The 27,754-nt window shown below is 42.5% G+C and overlaps 1 protein-coding gene across 13 annotated transcripts; it reads left to right on the top strand.

The window, feature by feature from the left end:
• The first annotated feature begins 10,202 nt into the window (after positions 1–10,202).
• Positions 10,203–21,725, top strand: LOC103641667 (regulator of nonsense transcripts UPF3-like). 13 transcript variants are annotated; one of them, XM_035963183.1, is made up of 14 exons: positions 10,203–10,732; positions 12,390–12,496; positions 14,321–14,416; positions 14,515–14,613; positions 14,881–14,960; positions 15,043–15,132; positions 15,808–15,910; positions 17,233–17,330; positions 17,402–17,876; positions 17,946–18,011; positions 18,078–18,196; positions 18,442–18,495; positions 20,904–20,921; positions 21,137–21,725. In XM_035963183.1, the coding sequence occupies exons 1-12, from the start codon at positions 10,593–10,595 to the stop codon at positions 18,478–18,480; spliced, it is 1,512 nt and encodes a 503-aa protein (XP_035819076.1). In that variant the 5' UTR covers positions 10,203–10,592; the 3' UTR covers positions 18,481–18,495; positions 20,904–20,921; positions 21,137–21,725. The 13 variants fall into 13 exon arrangements, with proteins under 13 accessions (XP_035819076.1, XP_035819081.1, XP_035819080.1 ...); XM_035963186.1 differs by having other exon boundaries at positions 10,211–10,732; positions 15,808–15,943; positions 17,402–17,798; XM_008664993.4 differs by having other exon boundaries at positions 10,211–10,732; positions 15,808–15,943.
• The last annotated feature ends 6,029 nt before the right edge of the window (positions 21,726–27,754 follow it).

The following is a 27,754-nucleotide window of genomic DNA, read 5'->3' as shown; positions in this document are numbered from 1 at the left end:
AGAGTGGAAAATGGGAAAAGAAGAAGAATTACAAGAAGGCAAAGGGCGAGGCTCATATTGGAAAGGAGTGGGATTCGGATTGCTCCTCGTCCGACTCCGACAACGAAGGACTCGCTGCCACCGCCTTCAACAAGTCATCCCTCTTCCCCAACAAGCATCACACGTGCCTCATGGCTAAGGAGAAGAAAGTAAGTACTCGAAACTCTACTTATGCTTCGTCTAGTGAGGATGAGTCTAGTGATGATGAAATAGACTATTCATGCTTATTTAAAGGCTTAGATAGATCTAAGATTGACAAAATTAATGAATTGATTGATGCTTTAAATGATAAGAATAGGCTACTAGAGAAGCAAGAGGATCTCTTGTACGAAGAACATGATAAGTTTGTAGAGGCTCAAAAATCCCTTGCATTAGAAATTAAGAGAAATGAAATGCTTGCTTGTGAATTGTCTACATGCCATGATTCAATTTCTAAATTAAAGAGCATTAATGATGACTTAAATGCTAAACTAGTAGAAGCACAAAAATCCAACTCTTGTGTTGAACATGTTGAAATTTGCACTAGGTGTAAGGATGTTGATATTAATGCTTGTAGTGAACACTTAGTTTCCATTTCAAAATTGAATGATGAATTAGCTAGTCTTAATGCCCAACTTAAGACTAGCAAGAGTGAATTTGAAAAACTAAAATTTGCAAGGGATGCCTACACTATTGGTAGACACCCCTCAATTAAGGATGGGCTTGGCTTCAAGAGGGAAGCCAAGAACTTAACAAGCCATAAGACTCCTATCTCCACCAAGGAGAAAGGGAAGGCTCCTATGGCTAATAGTGTTAAGAAGAATCATGCTTTCATGTACTATGATAGGAGATACTCTAGAAATGCGTTTAGAAGTAGTGATGCTTTTGATTCACATGCTTATGACTCTTATGCTATGACTGCTTCTAGTTCTCATGTTATGCATGGTAGAAATGTGTTTAGAAGAAATGTTGTTCACCAAATGCCTAGGAGAAATGTAGTTCATAATGCTCCTAGGAAAGTAGTGAATGAACCTTCCGAAATTTATTGTACTCTAAATGCTTCCTTTGCTATTTGTAGAAAGGATAAGAAAATTGTTGCTAGGAAGTTAGGGGCAAGATGCAAGGGAGATAAAACTTGCATTTGGGTCCCTAAGAATATTTGCACTAACCTAGTAGGACCCAACATGAGTTGGGTACCTAAGTCCCAAGCCTAAATTTGCCTTGCAGGTTTATGCATCCGGGGGTTCAAGCTGGATTATTGATAGCGGATGCACAAACCATATGACGGGGGAGAAGAAGATGTTCACCTCCTACGTCAAGAATAAGGATTCCCAAGATTCAATTATATTCGGTGATGGGAATCAAGGCAAGGTAAAAGGGTTAGGTAAAATTGCAATCTCAAATGAGCACTCAATTTCTAATGTGTTTTTAGTTGAGTCCTTGGGATATAATTTGCTATCTGTTAGTCAATTATGCAACATGGGGTATAACTGTCTATTCACAAATGTAGATGTGTCTGTCTTTAGAAGAAGTGATGGTTCACTAGCTTTTAAGGGTGTATTAGACGGCAAACTTTATTTAGTTGATTTTGCAAAAGAAGAGGCCGGTCTAGATGCATGCTTAATAGCTAAGACTAGCATGGGCTGGCTGTGGCATCGCCGCTTAGCACATGTGGGGATGAAGAACCTTCACAAGCTTCTAAAGGGAGAACACGTGATAGGTTTGACTAACGTGCAATTCGAAAAAGATAGACCTTGTGCAGCTTGTCAAGCAGGTAAACAAGTGGGAGGAGCACATCACAGCAAGAATGTGATGACCACTTCAAGACCCCTGGAGCTGCTGCATATGGACCTCTTCGGACCCGTCGCCTATTTGAGTATAGGAGGAAGTAAGTATGGTCTAGTTATTGTTGATGACTTTTCCCGCTTCACTTGGGTGTTCTTTTTGCAGGATAAGTCTGAAACCCAAGGGACCCTCAAGCGCTTCCTCAGGAGAGCTCAAAATGAGTTTGAGCTCAAGGTGAAGAAGATAAGGAGCGACAATGGGTCCGAGTTCAAGAACCTTCAAGTGGAGGAGTTCCTTGAGGAGGAAGGGATCAAGCACGAGTTCTCCGCTCCCTATACACCACAGCAAAATGGTGTGGTAGAGAGGAAGAACAGGACGCTAATCGACATGGCGAGGACTATGCTTGGAGAGTTCAAGACCCCCGAGCGTTTTTGGTCGGAAGCCGTGAACACGGCTTGCCACGCCATCAACAGGGTCTACCTTCACCGCCTCCTCAAGAAGACGTCATATGAGCTTCTAACCGGTAACAAACCCAATGTATCGTACTTTCGTGTATTTGGGAGCAAGTGCTACATTCTAGTGAAGAAGGGTAGAAATTCAAAATTTGCTCCCAAAGCTGTAGAAGGGTTTTTGTTAGGTTATGACTCAAATACAAAGGCGTATAGAGTCTTCAACAAATCATCTGGTTTAGTTGAAGTCTCTAGCGACGTTGTATTTGATGAGACTAATGGCTTTCCAAGAGAGCAAGTTGTTGATTGTGATGATGTAGATGAAGAAGATGTTCCGACGGCCGCTATACGAACCATGGTGATTGGAGAAGTGCGGCCACAGGAACAAGATGAACGAGTTCAACCATCTTCCTCAACTATGGTGCTACCCCCAACTCAAGACGATGAACAGGTTCATCAACAGGAGGAGTGTGACCAAGGGGGAGCACAAGATGATCATGTGATGGAGGAAGATGCGCAACCAACACCTCCAACCCAAGTTCGAGCGATGATTCAAAGGGATCATCCCGTCGACCAAATTCTGGGTGACATTAGCAAGGGAGTAACTACTCGTTCTAGATTAGTTAATTTTTGTGAGCATTACTCCTTTGTCTCTTCTATTGAGCCTTTCAGGGTAGAGGAGGCCTTGCTAGATCCGGACTGGGTGTTGGCCATGCAGGAAGAGCTCAACAACTTCAAGAGAAATGAAGTTTGGACGCTGGTGCCTCGTCCGAAGCAAAATGTTGTGGGAACCAAGTGGGTGTTCCGCAACAAACAGGACGAGCACGGTGTGGTGACAAGAAACAAGGCTCGACTTGTGGCAAAAGGTTATGCCCAAGTCGCAGGTTTGGATTTCGAGGAGACTTTTGCTCCTGTGGCTAGGCTAGAGTCAATTCGAATCTTGCTAGCATATGCCGCTCACCATTCTTTCAGGTTGTACCAAATGGATGTGAAGAGCGCTTTCCTCAACGGGCCAATCAAGGAGGAGGTGTACGTAGAGCAACCCCCTGGCTTCGAGGATGATCGGTTCCCCGACCATGTGTGTAAGCTCTCTAAGGCGCTCTATGGACTTAAGCAAGCCCCAAGAGCATGGTATGAATGCCTTAGAGACTTTCTAATTATTAATGCTTTCAAGGTTGGGAAAGCTGATCCAACTCTTTTTACAAAGACATGTGATGGTGATTTGTTTGTATGCCAAATTTATGTCGATGACATAATATTTGGTTCTACTAACCAAAAGTCCTGTGAAGAGTTTAGCAGGGTGATGACGCAAAAATTCGAGATGTCGATGATGGGCGAGTTGAACTACTTCCTTGGGTTCCAAGTGAAGCAACTCAAGGACGGCACTTTCATCTCCCAAACGAAGTACACGCAAGACCTGCTAAAGAGGTTTGGGATGAAGGACGCCAAGCCCGCAAAGACGCCAATGGGAACCAACGGACACACAGACCTCAACAAAGGAGGTAAGTCCATTGATCAAAACGCATACCGGTCAATGATAGGGTCTTTACTTTATTTATGTGCTAGTAGACCGGATATTATGCTTAGCGTATGCATGTGTGCTAGATTTCAATCCGATCCTAAGGAATGTCACTTAGTGGCGGTGAAGCGAATTCTTAGATATTTAGTTGCTACGCCTTGCTTCGGGCTCTGGTATCCAAAGGGGTCTACCTTTGACTTGGTTGGATACTCAGACTCCGACTATGCTGGATGTAAGGTCGATAGGAAGAGTACATCGGGGACGTGCCAATTCTTAGGAAGGTCCCTGGTGTCATGGAATTCTAAGAAACAAACCTCCGTTGCCCTATCCACCGCTGAGGCCGAGTATGTTGCCGCAGGACAGTGTTGCGCGCAACTACTTTGGATGAGGCAAACCCTCCGGGACTTTGGCTACAATCTGAGCAAAGTCCCACTCCTATGTGATAATGAGAGTGCTATCCGCATGGCGGAAAATCCTTTTGAACACAGCCGCACAAAGCACATTGACATCCGGCATCACTTTTTGAGAGACCACCAGCAAAAGGGAGATATCGAAGTGTTTCATGTTAGCACCGAGAACCAGCTAGCCGATATCTTCACTAAGCCTCTAGATGAGAAGACCTTTTGCAGGTTGCGTAGTGAGCTAAATGTCTTAGATTCGCGGAACCTGGATTGAATTGTAGCATATATGTATTTATGCTTTTGATCAAGTTCCTTGTTGCATTTTGTTGCTTATTATGGTGCTCAAGTTGTACAAACACTCCCTGGACCTCGCAAGTCCGTTGCAAAGTGATGCACATGTTTAGGGGGAGATGTGTTACAACTTGACCCTTTCGAGACTAACCGTGTGCTTGAGTTTGATGATTTAGTCTCGAAGGAGGATTGAAAGGGAAAAGGTGGACTTGGATTATGAAAGACTTCCACTGCACTCCGATGAGAGGGTAACTTATTCCAAGTTCATCTTTAGACTCTTATTGCCTTTGTATTCTTATTGAAGATTTTGGTGAGGCAATGGGGTTAAAAGGCCAAGACTGATCCCGTTTTGGTGCTTGATGCCAAAGGGGGAGAAAATAAAGGCCAAAGTGATAAATGGATTAGCTACCACTTGAGAGATTTTGAAAATAGTAAAATAGAGTTTTTGTTTTGTCAAACGCTTTTATTGTCTCTTATTGACTCTCTTGTCAAAAGTTGGCTTCTTGTGGGGAGAAGTGTTGATTATGGGAAATAGGGGGAGTTTTTGAAATCTTTGATCAATCTCTTTTGGAATGACTCTCTTTATGCTTCAACATGTGTGTTTGACATAGAGATAGAGATTTGAGTTTGATTTGCAAAAACAAACCAAGTGGTGGCAAAGGATGATCCATATATGCCAAAATTGAATCAAAATCAATTTGAGTTTTATTTGAAGTGATTTTGCACTTGTTCTAGTTGCTTTATGTTGTGTTGGCATAAATCACCAAAAAGGGGGAGATTGAAAGGGAAATGTGCCCTTGGGCCATTTCTAAGTATTTTGGTGATTGAGTGTCAACACAAGTGCTTAAATGTGATTCATGCCCATGGATGAACAAAGTGCAAATCTAGAGCAAAGGTATGTTTCTAAGTCTTAGTACATTGGTTTTGTGTACTAATATATTTGTCTAAGTGTTAGAAACAGAGAGAAGAAGAAAAGGAGAATGTTGGCTGTGTACAGCCAACAGGCTGTTTCGGTCTGGGGCACCGGACTGTCCGGTGGTGCACCGGACAGTGTCCGGTGCGCCAGGCTGCCTCGACCCGAAGACGCCGCTCTCGGGAATTTTGCCGACGGCGTACGGCTAAAATTCACCGGACTGTCCGGTGTGCACCGGACTGTCCGGTGAGCCAACGGTCGACCCAGCCAACGGTCGGCCGCGGAATCTGCGCGCGACACGTGGTCTGGCCAACGGTCGGAAGGAGGCACCGGACTGTCCGGTGTGCACCGGACTGTCCGGTGCGCCAGATCTGCAACGGTCGGCAACGGTCGGCTACGCTGTTTATGGAAATAAATCGGGCACCGGACAGTGTCCGGTGTGCACCGGACTGTCCGGTGCGCCCGATGACAGAAGGCAAGGATGGCCTTCCAGATTTGTTCTCAACGGCTCCTAGCTGCCTTGGGGCTATAAAAGGGACCCCTAGGCGCATGGAGGAGAACACCAAGCAACCTTAGAGCATTCTTGATCATCCACACTCAGTCTCTGCGCATTCGTTTGTCATTCTCAGTGATTCGAGCTCGTTCTAGTGTGAACTTTAAGATAGTCTCTTGAGCTCGTTTCTTGGTCGTGTGTGTGCGCATCTTGCTGTGGATTTGTGTGTGTTGCTTCCCTCCCTTACTCCGTGCTTCTTTGTGAAATTCAATTGTAAGGGCGAGAGACTCCAAGTTGTGGAGATTCCTCGCAAACGGGAAAAGATCAAAGAAAAGAAGAACACCGTGGTATTCAAGTTGATCATTGGATCACTTGAGAGGAGTTGAGTGCAACTCTCGTCCGTTGGGACGCCACAACGTGGAGTAGGCAAGTTTTGTACTTGGCCGAACCACGGGATAACCACCGTGTCATCTCTGTGATTGATTTCTTGTGATTATTGTGTCTTGGCTCCTCTCTAGCCACTTGGCAATTATTGTGCTAACGATTAACCAAGTTTTTGTGGCTATAAGTTTAAGTTTTACAGGATCACCTATTCACCCCCCCCTCTAGGTGCTCTCAAACCCAACGAGACGATACTGCCGAACAACCTTCCCACCGAGCAACCCAACGAGGCGGGACTGTCGACCAGCCTGCCCGCCGAGCAATCCAGCGAGACGGGGTTGCCAACCAACCTGCCCGCTGGGCAACCCAGCAAGACGACAACCGGCTCTCGGGCGAACACCTCTACTGAATGGAAGAGCCAACCTAGTACCATCGGGCCATGTCGGCATGATGGGACATCACCAAGCCATGCCCAGATCATGGAAGCAGTACCGAAGGGTCTCTATTAAGCACGACACCGGATACATATCCCCACTAACCATTGGGACCGAACAACCCCAGCCGTAGAAACCTCAGCATTGGGGTCTCTACAGTGACCCATACATCGGAGGGGACATGGCAATAAGTCGTACCAGACATACGCCTACGAATGATGAAAGGTGATGCTAAGTGGATGACGGAAGATGAAGTTGTACTGACCGAAGACATTCCTAAGCCACGCCTTGAGCTGACTCAACAGAACCCACCAAACACTGTCACGTCTAAATCAGAGTACCAACTGGAAGGCAGATGGGACACGACGCCATACCAGGGGTATGACGTGGTGCACCTCGGCAAACGACTTCATAGGGGCTACGAGGCCTAGAAGCACGACCCAACAGGCGAGACCAAGGGGGCTACAAGACCTAGAAGTAGGAGACCGAACTCCGCCCTTATATAATACTAGCCCTCATTGTAATGTCTACCATTGGGCTATAAAATGGCAAGAAAACCCCCATCCGAAAGTCATCCGGGAACACGCACAACTTCACACAAGCACCCAACTGTAACACGTCCCAAACAATACTACTGTCAGCACTCCACTGGACTAGGGCTCTAGCCTGAACCAGTATAACCCCTTCCGCCTCAGATCCACCTTCAAGCCCCCGTAGCTCACCATTCAAAGTGAGTCCACACTAACACTCATACCGAACACAAATCTTATCGCTCTCCGGTTCCAGAAACCACGACAATGGTCATACAAGTCTCAACGGTTGCTTCTGAGTCTGCCTTTAGTGCAACTGTCCATGTTGTTGATCCACTATAAATCGACATCACATCCGCCATGTGAAGCCTTGGACGTGAGGCAGGAGTCGTTGTCTTGTATCGCACCATATCCTCTCGCTTGTCGTAGAGATCCATCCCCGCTGTGGGTTCTTGAAAGAACTGTCTAACGCGGCAACTACGGGTTCGTGAAAGAACCATACACAAAAAAGAACAAGCAAGATGGGGGTGGTCTCAGTCCCCTCTCCTCCTTATCTTCCTCCTCTTTAGATTTAAACCGCACGCTTAGCTCTTACTCCGATCCACAGGTAGAAAATAGGAGGTAAATGATTTGACGATAAATCACGAAGAAGGATAGGTCGCGAAGCTAAGATTAAGGGCCTGTTTGGTTCGTGGCTAACTGTGCCACACTTTGCCTAAGGTTAGTCGTTCGAATTGAATAACTAACCTTAGGCGGAAAAGTTAGGCAAAGTGTGGCAAGTTAGGCAGCGAACCAAACAGGCATTTAGTACGCCCGTCCTCACCTCGTCGAGACACGTGACCAATGAGATTCGAGGCATCGTCTGGCACCAACTGCCTTCATCCCGATGCCCAGCACGTGTGATTCGTTGCCCCCTTGGTGCAGCTACAGGTGCGCACACGAATGGAGGGGTAGTTGTGAAGAGAGTGCGGGAAAGGCGAAGTGTGGGTACGAGGGTGGAGGACGTACTATGAAACTCATATATTAAGGAATAGAGAAAAGATGTGGATAACACATAACAAGCTATAAGTCTTTTGTAACACAAGAAACATATTTATTAATAAAGTAAGAATAAATAAAATTATAGGATTTTTTTGGCTTCCTCAATTTTTTGGTATATTTTCTATGCGTCTTCGTGTCTTTAATATTTCTTTCATTCTAAATTACATGTAATACTATATGCTAAATTATAAGTTATTCTAATTTTATTAAAGAGTAGTTGTATCTTATTTTTAATAAAATCTCTACTACTTGTTAAGACTGCAAGGTTAGCATGTCATTCCGTGTTCTGCCACCATTCCCTGTTCTGTTTTTCTCATTTCCTCCTCCCTGCACAGGCCATTCCCATATTCTGTCACCATTCTATATTTTGTCATTCTCATTCATTAGTTCTGCCTTTCTCATTCCCCCTTCCTGCAAAGTCCATTCTATATTATGTCATTCTCATTCCCTCGTACAACCCACGTCTAGCTAAAATTTAAAAAAAACACACATGGCCCCAAGGGGATTCGAACCCGCGACCTCTCAAGCAAATGCTAGCAGTAGCTAATGATACACCACATATGTGTTTATGTCTACATCTATGACAGGAAACACATCTACTACATCTTTCCCCAAACCCACCTGCTACCCTTGCACAATGTGTAGTAGTAGATAAATATCACCGAGATTCTTGAATTATATTTTTGGATGGAGGGAATATTATTTAAAGAATAGCCTTGCATGCAATTTCTTTTGTTTGAATAATGTTTTCAATTTAAATTTATTTTTTTGCATGCGTGACATTTATTCTTCGTAATATTTTTTCATGGATCTGACTTGTGAGTCAATTTTATAAACCAACGACAAGCATGAATCCATGTTTCTTACTTAGAAACCTTGAACAAACACCTTAGTAGGAGGCACTCACGTTGGCGTCGCTCATTAACAACGAGAAGAAGCTTGGCGACTGCCAGTTCGACCTCTAGAAGCAGTCCTACGTGGTCACATGTGCCGCTGTGTACGACAAGCTCCGGCGCAGCCGCCGCTTGGACGCGGTGTAGAGTGGCTGCCCCGCGTTGTCCATCGTCAAGCAGGGGGACCTCATGGTCGTCGCCAACGTCGGCGACTCTCGGATTGTTCTGGGCACCACATCCGACGACGACACCATCACACCGTCCAACTCATCGTCCACTTGAAGCCTAACCTGCCACGTAAGTCGCTACTGACCGGCCATGAATTCTTGTGTGCTGGGACGACAGACGTTGTTGACGTTGTGTGAGTGTCCTCGAACATGATGTATGTAGAGGAGTAACGCATCCGGTGGTGCAACAGCCAGGGGTACTACTTCGCTGATGAGCTCGGAGTGCACTTCGTTTGGCATCCCAGCCAAGAGTCATCAGTACTCGCTATGTCGCGCGCGTTCAACGACTACTATATCGAGGACTGTGGCGTCATCTTGGCGCCGAAGGTGACGCAGAGGAGGGTCGACAACAATGACCAGTTTGTCATCCTCGCCACCGTCGGGGTAGTTTTTGTGTCGGTCTGTCTTTAATTCTCTTCGCAAACACATACACTTGTCTTTTTTGTTTAAGCAAGAGCGTATGGTGGTGCGTGCCTGATGACTAACGACGTACGAGGAAATTTCTTCCGTCATGTGTGGAACATGTTCTCTAATGATAAGATCATGCAAATTGTGGCATATATCAAAGTCTGCATGATACCGATGATTGTAATGTAGGGTGAAATAGTTAGATTAAAATAACAAAAAATATGTATGGCTAGGATCACAAATCGATTATGGAACTTTTTCTTATAACAGTATAACACATATTTTATATATAAGTTATCGTAGTATACTGATATTATATATTTTCGTCGCAACGTACGACACTCAGCTATTTTATATAATAAATTAATAAAATAAAATGTACCAAATAAATATCCGTTTAATTCTTTCGACACGATTTTGACTTTCTAATAAATTTATCAGAATGACCTATGACCTTTTGACTTTCTATCGTCTCCTCCCCTTTCCCAATCTACGACAGTTCCCAATTACACATCCTAAATCCAAACCAACCCCACACCCCCACCAAACTACCGAAGCGGAAGGGGGGGAAAATCCACGCGACGACGACGCGGCGAAACGAAGGGAAGGGAAGCAGGAGCGAGACAAATCCCCACCCGGCTCCAAACCCTAGCCACCTCCCCCGTCCTGTCCCCAGATCTCGCTGCCGTCTGACCCGCCTCGCTTCGATGTGACCCGGCCCTAGGGTTTGAGACGTGTTGCGGTAGGGGTGTTCTCAAGGATTCACGACACGAGAGAGATTCGGGGAGGCGTCGACGGTGCGAGCACACATGAAGGACCCGGCGCACCGCACGAAGGTGGTGCTCCGGCGGCTGCCGCCGGCGATCGCGCAGCAGGCCGTTGTGGACCAGGTCGACTTGCGCTTCGCTGGGCGGTACGACTGGGCGTGCTTCCGCCCCGGGAATGCCAGGTCCGCGCTCTCTGCTTTTCCAGTGTTTGTGGCGTTGCTGCGGGTGGGACGATGTCCTTAATTAGGACTTGTGGAACTATCCTGTTTAACCTATCAACCGTCGTAGGAAGCTATTATTGCGATGTTTCTGATTACGTTCCGTTGCTAGTTCTAGTGCACTTTCTCGCAAATAATTAGCGTGTTCATCCGTGTATTATGGAGATAGAGCCGCCGAGTTAGTCAAATTTTATTTGTTCTCTGATTTTGGTGAACTAATTATTTTCTCTGGCTTGCAATGGCCTGGGAGAGTTTCTGAGGTATCTGAATTATAGTTAAGCCCTGTTCAAGTTAAACTTTATTTGATTTAGCATCGATTGCTACTGAAGTGTTAGTCAGAACCTAGAACTAGTGGGTTGCCTCCTTACCTGTTCCTCTCTGTTTGTTGCATCACAAATATGTATCTGATCTGACCCACCTGTGCTTTTGATAGAGTTTAAAATGGAAAAAAATCATTGATTAGGGCAAATTCATTTTTTTTTCATTCTATCTCTGTTGCTTCTGGACTCGTTATGTTTTCATCTTTAGTTGTAAAGCAAGTTGCTGAGGGCCTGTTTGTTTACCCCCAGATTATATAATCTGGATTAAATAATCCTAAGAGGCAAACAAACAGTCTAGCTTATTTGTCCAGATTATATAATCTAACCCCTTGGATTATGATAATCCATAAGCAAGTGAGGAGGTGCTTATTTCAGATTATTTTTTCCCACTTTCCCACTACCCTTTCAAGTTTCCTAGAAATTACCCATCATTGCCATTATAATCTACCGAATCGTTTTTGCGCCTATCGGATCAGAAAAGCCCGCCGCCCAACAGAAACACGCCAGATAATCTGGGTAAACAAACAGGACTACTCAGATTATATAATCCAAATTATATAATCCAGATTATATAATCCTTCAAAAATAATCCAGATTATATAATCCATTGGGGTAAACAAACAGGCCCTGAGAAGAATTAAATTCAGCTTATAGTTTAGAACTACCTTTACACATTCAACTTTCTTTACTTTGCAGTATTTGGTTACCTGTTAGTGATTTCCTATGGCTGTTTTATATATTAATTCAATGTTACAGGTAATTGTGTCTACATTAGAAAAATTTGTTAGGAATTTTGTCTTGAATGATTCATATTTTTAACTGATGTGCCTGTCCAATTGCTTAGTGCTTATATTGATCTGGTTTGGCACTTCCATCTTCCTGTTTTCATACTGTGTTATGCAGTATATTTCCCTTTTCCTTTCTCTTTTATTCATGGATAATGTTACCAAAGTTTTCTGTCAGTGACTTGTCCCACATGCTTAGTCCAATATTTTTTATTCTTGATCTTGTTTGGAGAGACCTGGTGCAGTGGTGAGAGCTTGTCTCACTAAGTCACCAGGTTGTGGATTCGAAGTAGGCTCTCTGCATTTGCGCGGAGCCGCGGAAGGCTTGCCTCGGTTTATCCCTTCGCCAGACCCCACTCGTGTGGGAGTCTCTGGCACTGGGTTTACCTTTTTTTTATTGTTTGGGACTTTTTGTTTCATACGTAGCAATTTGCTTCTTTGCTTGAGCATGTTAGCATATTGCTTAATTTTAAAGCTGAATGATTGTGGCATTCTTCTTTCTCATTTTTTATCCAGCCAAAAGAACCATAGACATTCTCGACTTTACCTTAATTTCAAGCGCCCCGAGGATGTTGTTGAGTTCGCTGAGGTCTTCAATGGGCACGTATTTGTGAATGAAAAGGGTATTTCCTCCATCTTGTTGAATTTTGTCCATGATAATTTATATTCTGGATGTGCACCTTATGTACATTTTGATTCAATCATATTGTGCCAATTCCATCAGTTACAAGCACTGACTATTAAGTTCTTTTACCAGAAAAAATATTTTTTCTAAGTTGCATTCCCATTTCATTGTTTACAAACCTTGTGATCTAAGTTTATCATGGGTGCACGCCTTATCATCTACTTATGTGGCATCACAAACACAAATTGATGTTAAATATTAATGCTTGAGCATTTACATAGCCTGATAGCCATCAAACTGAAATTTGTTGCATATGGTTGGGTCTAGTTATAGTTAGCTTTCTATTGATTGGGTCTAGTTACAGTTAGCTTTCTAGAACACTGTCTACTTGACCTGATGGTGTATAAGATTCTGGTTTCTCTTGGTGAGTGTTGAAGAAGGATCCAAGAGACACATAGTAAATATTTTATCATCAACATCAACATAGCCTTTTAGTCCCAAGCAAGTTGGGGTAGGCTAGAGTTGAAACCCAACAAAATGTCACCAAAAGGGGAAAGAGAGAGAAAGGGGAGGGAAAAGCTTTTGAGAGCACTAAAAGGAAAAAGGCCTAATCACGGTTCGGGCACGTGGATAGCTTCTTTCCAAACACTTCTATCCAAACACAACTCCATTGGGATATCCAAACACAACTCCGTTGGACATGCCCAAACTATCTCAACCGGTGTTGAATAAGCTTTTCTTCAATTGGTGCTACTCCTAGACGATCAAGAATGTCATCGTTTCTCACTCGATCCAATCTTGTGTGCCCACATATCCAACACAACATACACATCTCTGCGACACTTAGTTGTTGAATATGTCGTCTCTTAGTAGGCCAACACTCAACCCCATATAACATATTAGGCCTAATCGCTGTCCTGTAGAACTTGCCTTTCAACTTCTGTGACACTCTCTTGTCGCATAGGACTCCCGATGCTTGACGCCATTTCATCCACCCCGTTTTGACTCTATGGCTAACATCTTCATCAATATCACCATCTCTCTGTAGCATCGATCCCAAATAATAGAAGGTGTCCTTTGGTACTACCTGGCCTCCCAAACTTACATCTCCATCCTCACTAATTGTAGTACCAAAGTCACATCTCATATACTCTCTTTTGGCCCTGCTAATTCTAAATCCTTTTGACTCTAGGGACTGATGCCATAACTCTAGCTTTCTATTTACTCATTCCCAGCTTTCATCTACTAGAACTACATCGTCAGCGAAAAGCATACACCAAGGGATATCTCCTTGTATATCCCTCGTGACCTCATCTATCACTAAGGCAAATAAGGGCTCAAAGCTGAACCTTGATGTAGTCCTATGTTAATCGGGAAAACATTTGTATCACCATCAGTTGTTCGGACACTAGTCACAACCTTGTTATACATGTCCTTGATGAGTGTAACATAGTAAATATTTTATATGAAGGAAATTTTGAAATTGAATTGAATGCACTTACATTAGGTTGCATCATTCTAGCACATTAATGATGACATACTGTTTCACATTAGTATTGTACTTGATGCTATTGTGCTTGTCGATCCAACTTAGGTCAGCGCTAGAGTTGGTGGCAGGAAGCAAAAACAGCATATGTTGGCTTGATAATATTTCTTGTACAGTGTGTTATATTGTTATTCTGAAACATAAATAAACTACTTATAATGCATAAGGCTTTTTTTTGCAACTGTCAAGCACATGTTTGTAGATTTATTTGAGGTGTCATTTATGATCTGCTTTGCCTAATTTGAGTCTCATGGATGTTGTGTATGGTTCTGTCAGGTGCTCAGTTTAAAGCTTTCGTGGAATATGCACCATCACAACAGGTTCCCAAGTCAACTATCAAGAAGGATGGCCGTGAAGGAACTATTATGAAAGGTCTTAGGCAATCACTTTAACTAATTCTTTTCCCAATTGCATCGTTTTGTCATATTACCATTTTCTAAACTTGGATTTTGTCTTTTTGGAATTACTAGATCCGGAGTACTTGGAGTTTCTTGAGTTTATTTCAAAGCCTACTGAGCATCTGCCTAGTGCTGAAATTCAGCTCGAAAGGAAAGAAGCTGAAAGGGCAGGTAGAATATGCCATCATTACTTTCGATCCACAATGTAGTACTCCACTCCAAACTATAAGAAGTTTTGGCTTTGCTAGATACACAACTTTTGCTATGCACTTAGATATACACTATGTCTATATACAAAGTAGAAACAATGTATCTAGAAAAGCAAAAACGTCTTATAATTTGAAATGGCGGAAGTATTTGCTATATCGATGTATCTTTCCAAATATGCCAAGCACAAAATGGGGTTATCACATTTGATTATTGATTATTTTGTGGCAGCTGCTGGAAAGGAGGCACCTGTTGTGACACCTCTTATGATGTATGTCCGCCAGCAAAGGGCAGCTAAGAGTATGGTTCATGTAGGTACATTTATTCCTTAACCGATAACATAGGGCCCTTCTTGATCAACTGTTAACTTGTTACTGTTTTCTTAAATTGCAGAGACCTGGAAGTAGACTTAGCAGAAAACTTGCAAGTGTCGTAAGCAGTTCCAGTCCTAAAAGGTCTTCTGAGAAGCGCAGATCCTCCACGGTAACATGCCCTATTTGGAACTTTGTGATTTTTTCTGATAAAACTGTCTATTGTCAGTTCATACTTTCTTTGACATAACGGGTGTACCTTCACATGGGTTCCTATGTTGGCATTATTCTTTTGTTCACTAAGATTTGCCGTGTGTATGGTACTAACTCATCATTATGTTTTTCCTCATTTGTCAGATGATGGTCACTGATGAATTATGCTCACGGTTTACTGTATTTTATGAAAATTAGCACAATTGCTCTTATTTCTATATTTATGGCGCCCATGCATAGTGTGCTCCTTATAGTTATATAATCTGAATAAATTCACTACAATTGGTCCCTTCTAGGTGATAGTTGCATAGTTAATTTTCCTTCAGAACTCGTAGTCCTATGCATGTATGGTTTCCATGATAACAGTGTTTTAAAGGCGTCGCCTAGGCGTCCAGGCGCCCAAAAAATCCTAGGCGCCTTGCTCGCCTTACTCTTTAAGAATCATGCATGATACAATTGAGGCACCACCAAACCTTCAGTATCTGTGTTGTTATTTTGTAACAAGACCTCCTGATCCAGTGATCTGACTACATGTTGAGACAAAACAACAAATGCTACCCTCCTTTTGTTCTGTGAAATAAATTGTGACCTGAGGTTCACATTTTTACTGTTTTTTTTCTATTTTCTCAAGCAGTATGTTGTACGAGACAACACTAAGGAGAAACCAACCTATATCATGGTGCCAAAGAGAGAGGAGCATACACAAAGGGAAAAAGATGTTGCTGGAAATTCAGGCGGTATGCTTGTACCAAATCATGAAATTGCCAATAGTAATACCTTGTTTTTAAATATCTTTGCCAGTATGTCTAATATTACCAGGTGTTACTGAGTTTTTTTTTCTAGTACTTACGATTGCCTATAATACATCTAAATGTTGTATCTAGTGATGTATGGACTATTGCACGCTGTCTGTTGAGGGTGGACTACGAGCCACTTGCAGTTTTTTTTCAGCTTTCTTTGAAATTATCATAATCTTATTTATCACGATGTCGTGAATTGTTAGAGACCCAACTTCAAACTAAAAACTCGGCCGGGGAGGGAAAGACCGCCCTCCCGGTATTATATTAAGAAGAGACCGAAACATGGTCCCGGCCGAGAAAATCCCCGAACCCTGGCCCCCCATCACTAGCGGGCCATCACCGCCCACTCTGTAACGGCCCAACCGGAGGGTGGCGCGCAGGACGTAACCCGGGAGCGGGCGGGGCACAGCGAGGGGATTTTTTTAACCAAGCCAGAAATTCGTCCCCGAGGGGGATCGAACCAGGACCTGGAGGTGCTACTCAGAAGCCTTAACCATTACGCTAGAGGCCCTTTCGCGACCCAACTTCAAACTGAGCTGAGCCGAAGCTGAAAGTCACTCAAAATCAACCCATTTTTATTTTAAAAGGAAAAAGACCAACAGGAGCATTTTTTACACGAACGACCTGGCCAGCTGAACGAGCTTTTTGTCCAGCCGACTCTTTGTGATCCCTTGTAATTTCACCCAGGGCACATCATATGGGAATAGAACCTCAAATTTCGAGTTTAGCAGCGCTGACTACGGGCATTATTGATGTTGCTTCCTGGTGCTAGCTGCATTGTGAAATTGTGTATATATGTGAGCCTTTACCATTTAGAGAAAAATGCTTCAGTAGTTAACTTATTTCCAAAATTAGCAGAAATATGCCGTGTTTGTTAAGAGCTAGTGCAAAATCATCCTTTAGCATGACACATTTTTTCGTTTTTTTATTGGGTTGCTGGCATGTTGCAGTACACTATGTAAAAATCTCGGCACTTTTGGTACTACCGATTCAATCTAATTATGGGAATGGTAACTACCTTTTGTATTAGATGACGTCATGTACCTTTCCTAATGTTATGCTACCTTTTCTAATTCTGGATAAGGATGTGTTCTCTTTCATACATTTTTTTTTCCTGAATACGATCTGTTTCTTTTCGAGAAAGGGAAGCTAATTTGCTCTTGTCTCTGTCATTTATGGCTGCTCATCCAATTTGTCAGCTTATTACACGTGCTGAGTGGTGTGTTTTTCTATGTTAATAATCTTGTTTTGTTTCGTAGATGCCACAAGTGGGGGAACATCTGGATCTGGTCAGGTTGCTGAGTTTAAAAGGGATAAAATTGTCATATTGAAAGGAAGAGGAAGGATTGATTCTAATGTAAGTTAACATTTTTGCAGTTTTATAACTTTTATTATTATGGACCTATGTTTGATCAATTTTTACCACAGACACCTAATGGAGCAACTCAGCACTCATCAACCCCTATCAAGAATGTGCCACCATCGCGTTCTAGACAAGACCAGCGACTTGAAGCCAGTGGAAAAATTATTAAGACTATACTATCAAACAAGGAAGCCCGCAGTTCAAATCCTTCTGAACATGAGCAGGAAGGTCACATGTTTAATACTGAGAAGGATAAGCGGCCACCACGGGCTTTCAACCCTCGTACCATTGTGAAAGATCAGGTAGTTGAAAATGCTGAGAGGAGCCATTTTGATGAGAAGGCTAATCATCTCCATGGCTCCGTTCCCATTGGTGAGAAGGTTGAAAGGCATGCTAGAAACAGAGATAGACCCGATCGTGGTGTATGGGCAGCTCGCCGCTATGACAAATCTACATCTGCAGGTAGTTCACATCCTTCGTCGTCAGAGTTCCCTCAAATGCAGTCACATTCTGGAGATAATATTTTGCAACTAGCAGATGGTATGTAATTTGCTGAAATAGTTGCAGCATTGGTGATGCCTGCAGTCTCAAAACTTGAACTCAACACAGGTCATGGAGACAGAAAGACAGACACAAGGGGTCAAGGTGGTAGCCGTGGTGTTCCTGTTGAAAATGGTTTGTATGCAAAAATAAGATGTGTAGCTTTTCTAGATCAGTTTCATGACACAGTTTTTAATCCAGGACATAGGCACGCCAACCGTCGTGGCCTTCCACGTGGACCAAAGGAAACTGAAATATCTGCAAGTGTGCCTGATGCGAAGAATTCAAAGAGGGGCTCTGCTAGCTATGGTGCTCATGAGGTGAGGTTATTTTTTAATTTCTTATTTGCTGGTTGGTCAAGGTTGTGGGTGCACACTCAGACCACCCATGTCCAAGTCCTCATTGAGGAGAATTTAGGTCTGTATTTATTAATTAAGAAGCCACTTAGTTCATCCTACGTTGGTCGAGTACAATTTTATTTCATGTCCCATCGCTGATTGCAGGGGTCTTTGATTTATGTTCAAAATTTTTCATCCAAATTTAATATCATGAATGCCTTGTGCAGAGACAAGTATGGGTTCAGAAGTCAAGTTCAGGCTCGTGAGTTTGTTCATTGATGGTATGCTGTGCTACTCTACTTTATTCATTGTCTTCAAGCCCTTCTACGGATAGCTATGACACTACAATAATCATTGTCAGCGCCATCAGTTGTACATTCTGCTTCTAATAATTTTGTGGAACATTGCTGGTGGAATAGCCAAATCCATCCCTGAAGTTTCTTCTCGAAGGTCCATTTGCTGCAAGTTTCACTGTTGGCTTAGGCCTTAGGATCTGTTCGGTTGGGTTGTGGTTGTGAAAAAAAGCTATTGTGGGTTGTGAGCAGTGAAAAAAGACTCTTGTGGGTTGTGAGCTATAAAAAACCAAAAACCGTTTCACCGTTTGGTGGAAGACACTAAAAGCCACTAAAAGTTCTTCCATTCGAAAGCCTCTAAAAACAGGCCTTGAGGTGCTTTCAATTTTGACTGCGAGAAAGCCAGCATTTGGAGAAGGCTGCTGGCTGAATTGGGCCATTTGGTTTGGCTTTTGGGGGGCAAATGCCACAACCAAAAGTCAAACCAAACACACCCTTAATATAGTCCCCAGACTGACATGGAATTGCACATGTGTGCACCCATTAACATGAAAAAACTCGGCCGTAAGAAGAGACCGAAACATGGTCTCGGCCGAGAAAACCTCTAAACCCTGGCTTCCCATCACTGACGAGCCGATCAACTGCCCACTCTGCAACGACCCAGCCGGAGAGTGGCGTGCAAGATATCGATCCCCGAGAGTGGGCGGGGCATAGCGAGGGGATTTTTTTTAACCAAGCCCGAAATTCGCCCCTGAAGGGGATCGAACCCGGGACCTGGAGGGGAGCCTTAACCATTACGCTAGAGGCACCCATTAACATGATGTTAGGATGGTCTCTGCATACATGCTACGAGTCTTTTCTACCACATAGTAAAATGATTCCTCTTATAGATGATACAATTTACTAAGTTGCTCTTGTTCCATGCACAATTTACTAAGTTGCTCTTGTTCCATGCATTCTACCAGTTTGAATCTAATCTTTACTTTCCACTTTACCCTCTGATTTGTGGTAACTGGATGACATACCTACTTTGTACAGAACTACAGATTTTTGTTCTTGTTAGATGGTACAATTTGCTAAATTGATCTTGCACCTGACAGCATACCAGGCTGCTAGTTTAATATGTTCTTTTAGTGAAATGGCCTTTAGCCGAGTTGGTTAGGTGGTCTGAGAGTAGCACTCCTCATGTCCTGAGTTCGACTCCCCGTGGGAGCGAATTTCAGGATGTGGTTAAAAGAATCCCCTCGTCTGTCCCACGTTAAAGCACAAGTCTAAGGCCTGCCCTGGTCACAGTCGTTCTCACATGGTCTACGGTGCCACTGTGTATGGGTGGGGCGGGGGTTCGGGAATTTTCTCGACCTGCGTGAGGTCTTCTTAATATAATGCCGTGGGTGCGGTCCCCCCCCCCCCCCCCCGGCCGCAAGTAGTTTTTAAAATCTGTTCTTTTAGACTTTGCATTATCCTCCGATATGGGGCGACTATGGGACATTTGTTCTTAGATTCTATTTGGTGCCGCTCTGGATCCGCTGACAACTTTGGTGCTGGGGCCGAAGGAGCTCTATGAAACGCGCGTGAGAGAAGTGCTTCTGAGTGCAAACCAGAGGAGCTGGAGCCATTTTGAGCGTACGGATGCGGAGCCAACAAAATTGGCCTACCTGAAGGCTCCAGCTCCGACCACAGAGCACGGAGGAGTGCAGGCAAATGTGCCGTTGCCTGTTCAGATGGCACAACGCTTGTAGCTTATATAAATAGGGGTTAGATGAGAGATTTCACACATATTGGCACCTTAGGCTGACTAGGTGCACACTTGGTGCTCCACATTACCTTGGTGACCTGATTGAGCCAAAGACAACTTCGTGGGACTTGATTGAACCATTTAGAACCTTAGGGAAGAAAATGAGCCTGTGGTGAAACTTCAGGGAAGAATTTGCCCATTCTTTCAACATTGTTAATGAATGCGTTTTTTTCCATAAGGTCCCGTTTGTTTTCTTTCATTTCGAGGAATTAGAATCTTACTAATGGAATAAGCTATTTTTTTAAATATGACATTCCACCACTTTTCAAAGTTATCATATAAGCCTATCTCAAATTCATGGGGTGAGAGATGGAAATTGATTCTATAGATTTACATGCTAATTTTTCGATGTACAAGTTATAACACACTCTTTTACTTGCGCCTCTATAACATAAATGTACTATATAACTATCTCTCTCATATGATTTAGGATAATATACAAATATATTACATATATAAATATATAAACTTAATTAGTTTTATCTAAATTATAATTATTAAAATGAAATTCAATTCCAACGAAACAAACGGGCCCTAAGTGTTCTTGAAATATCTGGAATCTGTCACCAGTTTCCTACTAATTCAGCCAACTCTTTTGCAGATACTCCCATCGAAACAGGTATTGCCAGTCGTGGTGAAGTCTTGGATTCTGCAGTGCATTCTTCTTTGTTAGCTGTTGATCCTGTGAAGTATGTTAACAAAATGTCCAACGGTCAAATGCTGCTATGAAGTGCAACCTCAGATTTGTCAATCGAGGTCTTGCTGCTATAGCTGAAAAGAGAGCTTGCTGATTTGATTCACAGAAATAGTGAAGTAACATAACCCGGCATGTAGGTAGCTCTCGACCACTTTTGGGCAAGATTTGATTCGGTCCCAAGGTTGATATTTCTGGAGCAATGGGTGGAGATTAGTTTGGCACCAGTACCTCACTACCTCGTGACAGTGGTCACATATTTCCAAGACCCCTGGAGGCTACACGCACCCTCGTCAGAGATGGATGTAAATATCTCTAGAGAAAGAAGAGGTCTGGTTCTGATTGCTGTTTACAGGTTAGAGGTGCAGCGTATTTACAAAGAGATATAAGAGTTATCACTTATCATCAGACTGCTTGGTTTGCTAAATAAAGGTGAATTTAGTTACTAGATTATGAGACCCCGTGTTTTGACTGCCGCAATCGTGGTTCGCGGCAGCAGAAAGGTTACCTAGAGTCTAAAAGTGGCATCTCATTTTGGTATTATGGTTCTGACCAAATGGGATATGATGTGACTTGTGCGGTTGTTTTGGACGCCTGGTGTGTTTTGCTACCATGTTCCACCAGACGACCCGGGGGTTCTGTAGTGTCAGGGATGGATGATGTGTTTGGTGTACAGCATCACTGGTGCTTACTGTTTTAAATCTTAAAAGTGATGTTGCCTTGCCTTAATGGTTGATGGTGTCTGTTCTCTTGTCCATTCCGTCATGAAAGTTAAAAAAACATGCTTGAAAACGGAACTCTCCAGTATTTTGGAGTGGTTGGACACCTCTAAGCTGATTCTCTTGTTTATAACCGGTGCTCCTCTTTTCTTCTACCCCCAGCCTCATCTTACAAGTCCTAACCTTCGAAGTCCTAACCTTTGCGTGTTCTCTTTAGATTAAAGCTGTTTGGACTGCTGCTAGAGACTGATTAAAGTCAAGCGGAGCGAAACGTTTCTGCCTTGCCTGCATGGTCTCCGGCAGTGCTATCAATGCAGCCTCCTGAATCACCATAGGTGAGGGCGCATGGACCCGTGGCATTAGGGGTGTGTACAGGGGCGGGCCTAGGATTTGGACAATAGGTATTCAAAATTTTACTAGAGCAAAAAAATGTTTTGATAGCCTAAATCTATGCTAGTAGCCTTAGTCATATATAATTGATGGCCTAAAGCCTATTAGAGTAGCCTTTAGATATATATAATTGATTAGCATGCACAGACGAGTAGCTCTTTCCCTTGAGCCTCGGCGAGCGGCACAACAGGCGTCAAGGTTAGGCCATCGGTTGCTCACTCGCTTCACGCTCCCGCCCCCGACACATTAGTCCAGCTTCGTGGCTCCTCCACTCCTGCAAACCCGCGCTGGCGCGTCGCCACCAGAATTTGAGCCCTTGAAGCCTTGAAAGAAGCGACGAACCGAAGGGCAGTCACCAAGCCATGAAAGACATGGTGCTGGTTGGCTCATTCAATGAGCCTAATGCTTTAATGGACTGTACGTTAGGGAAAAACGAGACCTGGAATGCGAATTTGAGAATAGAACTACATATTTTATGTTTTTGTAATATTTTAGTGTATATATCTAACATATATATGTATATCTATTTTTACCAAAAATAATGGGTATTCAACTGAATACCCTTGCTACTATGTGAGCCCGCCCCTGGGTGTGTAATATCATTGGAATCATGTTTGTTTTCATATTTTTATTCGAATTCGAATTTAAATACGCATGACTTTAAATATAAATATAAATACGGATGTTTTTAGATCCAAATATGGATAGTCATGTGTTGAATATAGAACTAGTCGGACACAAATAACGTCAGTAATGATTTTTTTGCCGGATACCATGTAAGAACATTCCATACATATCACGATTGTTATAATCATTTAGCCATTCATTAAGTCCAAACATTTTTAGGGTTATATGTGGACATATGTTGTGCCTAGTTTTATAAATTTCTAAGGCTATTTGTGTATTATTAATTTCTTCAACAGAAAATCATTTAAAAACAATTAAATTCATAAAAGATTCAAGTGTAGGCAAAACATGCAAATAAGTTACCAAGACTAATAAATATTCTTAAGAAGACAACCTCAAGTCCCTACATTAAAATGATAAAGTGAAGTACATTGATTATGTTGAAACTTGAATACTTATAGTAATCTCACATATAACTCATGCAACAAGTGGAAGTGAAATAGAATAAACGTTGACATCTTCCGTATGATTGGTTGGTTGCATGAGCCGAGAAACTGCATCCGCAGATCTTTAAAGCAGGATTTGTTTGGTTTATTTCTCTACGAAGCTCGGCTCAGCAGATGCAAAAGGGGTGTCCGGCCAGGCTGCGCAGAGACGCCCGTGGGAGGCGTACAGCGGGATGCAGGCTGCGAGCAGCCAGCCCCATGCAATGACACGGAATACGAGACATCTTTTAGGGTGTTTTTTTATTATATCTTCTAATTAAAAGATTGAATCATCAAACTAATTTCATGTTTGTATTCCTAAGATTTTTTCAACAAAACTAGACCATTCATGCTATATAATATTTGAAGATTTATTTGTGCATCCTTCTCTAATACACGTTTTAGTGTAACCAACCAAACAAAATCTGTGTCTAATCTGAACAAGTCTATACAAGTAACCAAACAAAAGCGTCTGCATGATCTCATCCTAGTTCTACTAATACTGGCTAGACTCATGCGATCCTGGCTCGATTTCTACGACAACTAAACGCACACCTTATGAATTGTATGGTCTAAACATTTTTTGGGATTATATGTGGACATATGTTGTGTCTCTGTAAAATTTCATGAGTTTTCCAAGCTACTTGTATATTATTAATTTCTTTCTTTAGAAAATCATAAAAAAATTAAATTTATAAAATATTCGAGTGTCAACCAAAAATGCAAATAAGTTACCAATACTAATAAACATTCTATAATAAGATAATATTAAGTCTCCACACAAAATGATAAGGTGAAGTACTGATTATGTTGAAACCTAGATATTTAGAGTGATTTCATGTGTAACTCACGCAACAAGTTGAAGTGGAATGAAAGAAACGATTGCATTTTATGGATTTTATGGTTCAAATATTTTTAGGTTATATATGGACATAGGTTGTGGCTCTGTAAAATTTCATGAATTTCTGAGGCTATTTGTGTATTGTTATTTTTTCCTTTAGAAATCATCAAAATGCACACAACCATCCGGAAAGATATCTATATATCCGGGAAGATATCTAGATATCCAAAACCCGACGGATATCAACCATCCATATTTATATCCGATATCCGAACTATACTATTCGGACTCGAATTTGAAATCTGGATATGTTGCGGATATCGAAAAAACTATTAGACCAGATAATTGGCCTCTTTGGACCGTCATATGCTTGAATAATATTCATATCGTTTACACCCTTACGTGCGTTGACGATGAAGGAGCGCGAGGTGACATGGCGCTCGGCGAAGAGCTCCTATACCAGTTAGGTCCGCCATCTGAATCACCATCGATACCTCGAATCCCAGACTCTCGTAGAGATGGCAACGGGTACAAACCCGCCGGGTTTTGCTATCCCAAACCCGTACCCGTGAAAAATATTTACACCCATTAAAAAACCCGTACCCATGACGGGTTTGAAATTTTGCCCAAACCCATACCCATCGGGTTTGCGGGTACCCACGGGTTACCCGCGGGTTTTTATCTCCAATATGTTTATTCTTTTCATAATCAATAAGTATCGTAATGATTAATGAGATCATGGTCCAAAATTTATGTAATGAACAACGAGTTCATGATTTGGTATAAAAATATTAGTAGAGAGAATTAAATACAAATAATAAGTTGTATAATCAAGTTACCTTGCACTAAGTTATACATCCACCACATATATAACGCTAGTAATAACTATAATAGCAAGCAAGCAATACTATCACCAACTACTTATACATTCACTATTTGATAAAAATTAGGAAGTAAATAGGTAGATAACAATTTTGTTGTTCGTTTATAAAATAAAATGACAATATGCACTAGGTTTGTTCGGGTTTAAAAAACCCACGGGTTCACGGGTTTGGGTACTATAGGAACAAACCCGTACCCATGAACCCGCCGGGTATACATTTATGCCCATTAACAAACCCGTGGGTATGAAAATTGACCCAAACCCGTACCCTAATAGGGTAAAAACCCATCGGGTTTCGGGTTTCGGGTACCCATTGCCATCCCTAGGCTCTCGCCACCACCACCACCTCCGCCTCAGGCGTCGGCGTGTCGCCCCTAGCATCTATAGTGTCAACATGCACAGATTTATAATTCCTTTCCCCAGTGTTCTAAAAATCATTATTAATCGACGATTAATAATTATCAATACTCATCTGATATGATTAATAGTTAGTCAGCTAAGCAATTGGTCAACCCGATTAATTGACCGTTGACCCGATTAATCGACCGTTGACCCACCCAATCAAACAAAAAATCTATTAAAAGTTCGGCAGAATGGCCTAGCAATGTTGTATACAATAAGGTCTCTGGGATACAACAAGTCCCACAACCTTGTGGTCTTATGGTCGATTTGAGTGGCTGCTTTGGTCGTGTCAGGGAGGCCATGTATTTCGTCAAGAGCATGCCTGTGGAGCCCCACCCTGGCTTATGGGGCGCACTAGCTAGCGCCTACAAGATGCATGGTGAGGGTTGCCAAGGAGCTCATTGAACTGGAGCCTCGCCATGGCAGCCGATACATCCTTCTGCCAAACTTGTATGTCGAATGGTTGAGTGCACTCTCAATAGTGATGTGTACAAATTTGGGACTACTTTACACTGGTACGGGCATTGAGATTTTGTGCAACAGTTGGAACTGCTGCCGAGGAGAAACATGAGATCCATGAGACTGGAGGAGAACGGAGCTGAAAGAAGAACTTCACAAATATAAATATTTGTCTAATATGTAATCATATGACACCTAATTGTTTGAATAACACTCAGTAATTGCACGTACAGGGAGTGGAAGTGCAAGAAACTAGCAAGAAGTACATGGTGGTGCTTGAATATTGGCAAAGGGGACTGTAACTCAAGAACGATGGGTGTTGTGTAGTACGACTAGTTTATAGTTAGGCAATTCATGCCCTCTCCAGCAGACCGTGTATATGATTGTGTAAAACATTGTATTTTTACTATAGAGTGTGTTGTTTACGTAGTAGAGGTTGAAACATGAGATATGATACGCTGGAGATAGTCTTAGTGCAAGGATATTTCAAATTAGTTACCCGACATCTTTTTTTATTGCATATTGAGATCTATAATGAGATAGATCCAACTAACTTGAATGGTAATTTTGTTAAAAGTATCCTTGTGTGCTTAATTCCACCAAACTTTGCTACCTTCTACCATTACATGTATTTACCAGATATCTATACAAAACAAGTGTTATTGTTCAGGCAAACAATCTTGTTTAGAAGTGGTGACAGGGGAATCTTTGTAGTTCCACCTCATGCAATTTATGACTTGCTTTGGGAATAAAGTAGAGACATTTTGGGGGTCAAGGATAAAGCAAGTATTCTTGTGCTAAGAGTTTTGGGACATTGTCAGGTGCTATTGCTGCTTATGATAAAAAAATGGGGTTTGACAGTCATTTTGGGGCTGTTTTTAAGATTTAGAACATGTTTGAACAAGTGTCCCATTTAAATAATGTCTACATAAGCGATATATAAAAACTATAGCAACACATGGGTACCTGACTAGTTTAAAATTAATCGTTACATATAATAAATAACTTAGGACAAATATTTTGAATACTACATGACAAATAAGTTTAGTTTTCTACTCAATGAATTTGGTTTCTTGCTCAGCGACGCCTAGCTTGGATATGCTAGTTAGGGTTAGGTAGGTTCCAGCATCGATTGGTGGGACCCACAGCGGCGCATAATAGCACATAACCCTCCTGGGGTGGCGATACACCCCTCCCATAGTCCCATGGCTCGTAAGACCAATTCCAGCAGACTCCCTAAATCACTTCACATTTGCTTTTTCCGCGTCGACCGACATTGTTCACCTTCCCAGCATACTCCGCATCATGCCATGCAAAATGGAAGTTCCTCGGTACGCTCTCTATCCCTGTGAGTTCTCTCTCCTCCCCCACTTCAACCGTCAGTCATTCACTTCCCTATGACCGACGGACCAGGTCCATCGGCATATGGTGACTCGTCTGCGATAATGGATGACTTTATCTGTGATGGAGTGCGAGTGAACTATCGCTAGATGGAGAGGCAGATGTGTGGATCTGCTGGAGAGCGACAAACGTATTTGGTACGAAGCCACGGACAGAGCATTATTTTTGTGGACACGAAGCCACTAACTGTTGGAGTTGGTCTAAGTCCACAAGAGGTAAGGACTTTGCCATGACTAGAGGGTCATTCATTTGGTCCTTGTGTTCTTCTTCATTTTGATCTGTTGCATTCCATCTCGAGACTCTTGCGCTGAGACATAGTGGTAGTTGGGTCCATGCAGACAGAGAGGAGTCAGTCGCTAGAAGAGAAGCCCCACCATTCCATGCTATCCTAGGACAGTGGTCTTGACCATGAAGATGGAGGTCGCTGATGGTGCCCAAGGTCGACGAGGATGACTTACATTGACTCACAGGTGGATCATTCAAAAATAGCCGAGGTGGCCAAGAAAACAACAATGCAAATAGAAAAGAATGTTCCCTTGAACAACTTTCAA

The sequence above is a fragment of the Zea mays genome, chromosome 10 (genome assembly GCF_902167145.1).
Source record: "Zea mays cultivar B73 chromosome 10, Zm-B73-REFERENCE-NAM-5.0, whole genome shotgun sequence".
Taxonomy (NCBI): domain Eukaryota; kingdom Viridiplantae; phylum Streptophyta; class Magnoliopsida; order Poales; family Poaceae; genus Zea; species Zea mays.
This window is presented reverse-complemented; position numbering and strand designations above follow the sequence as displayed.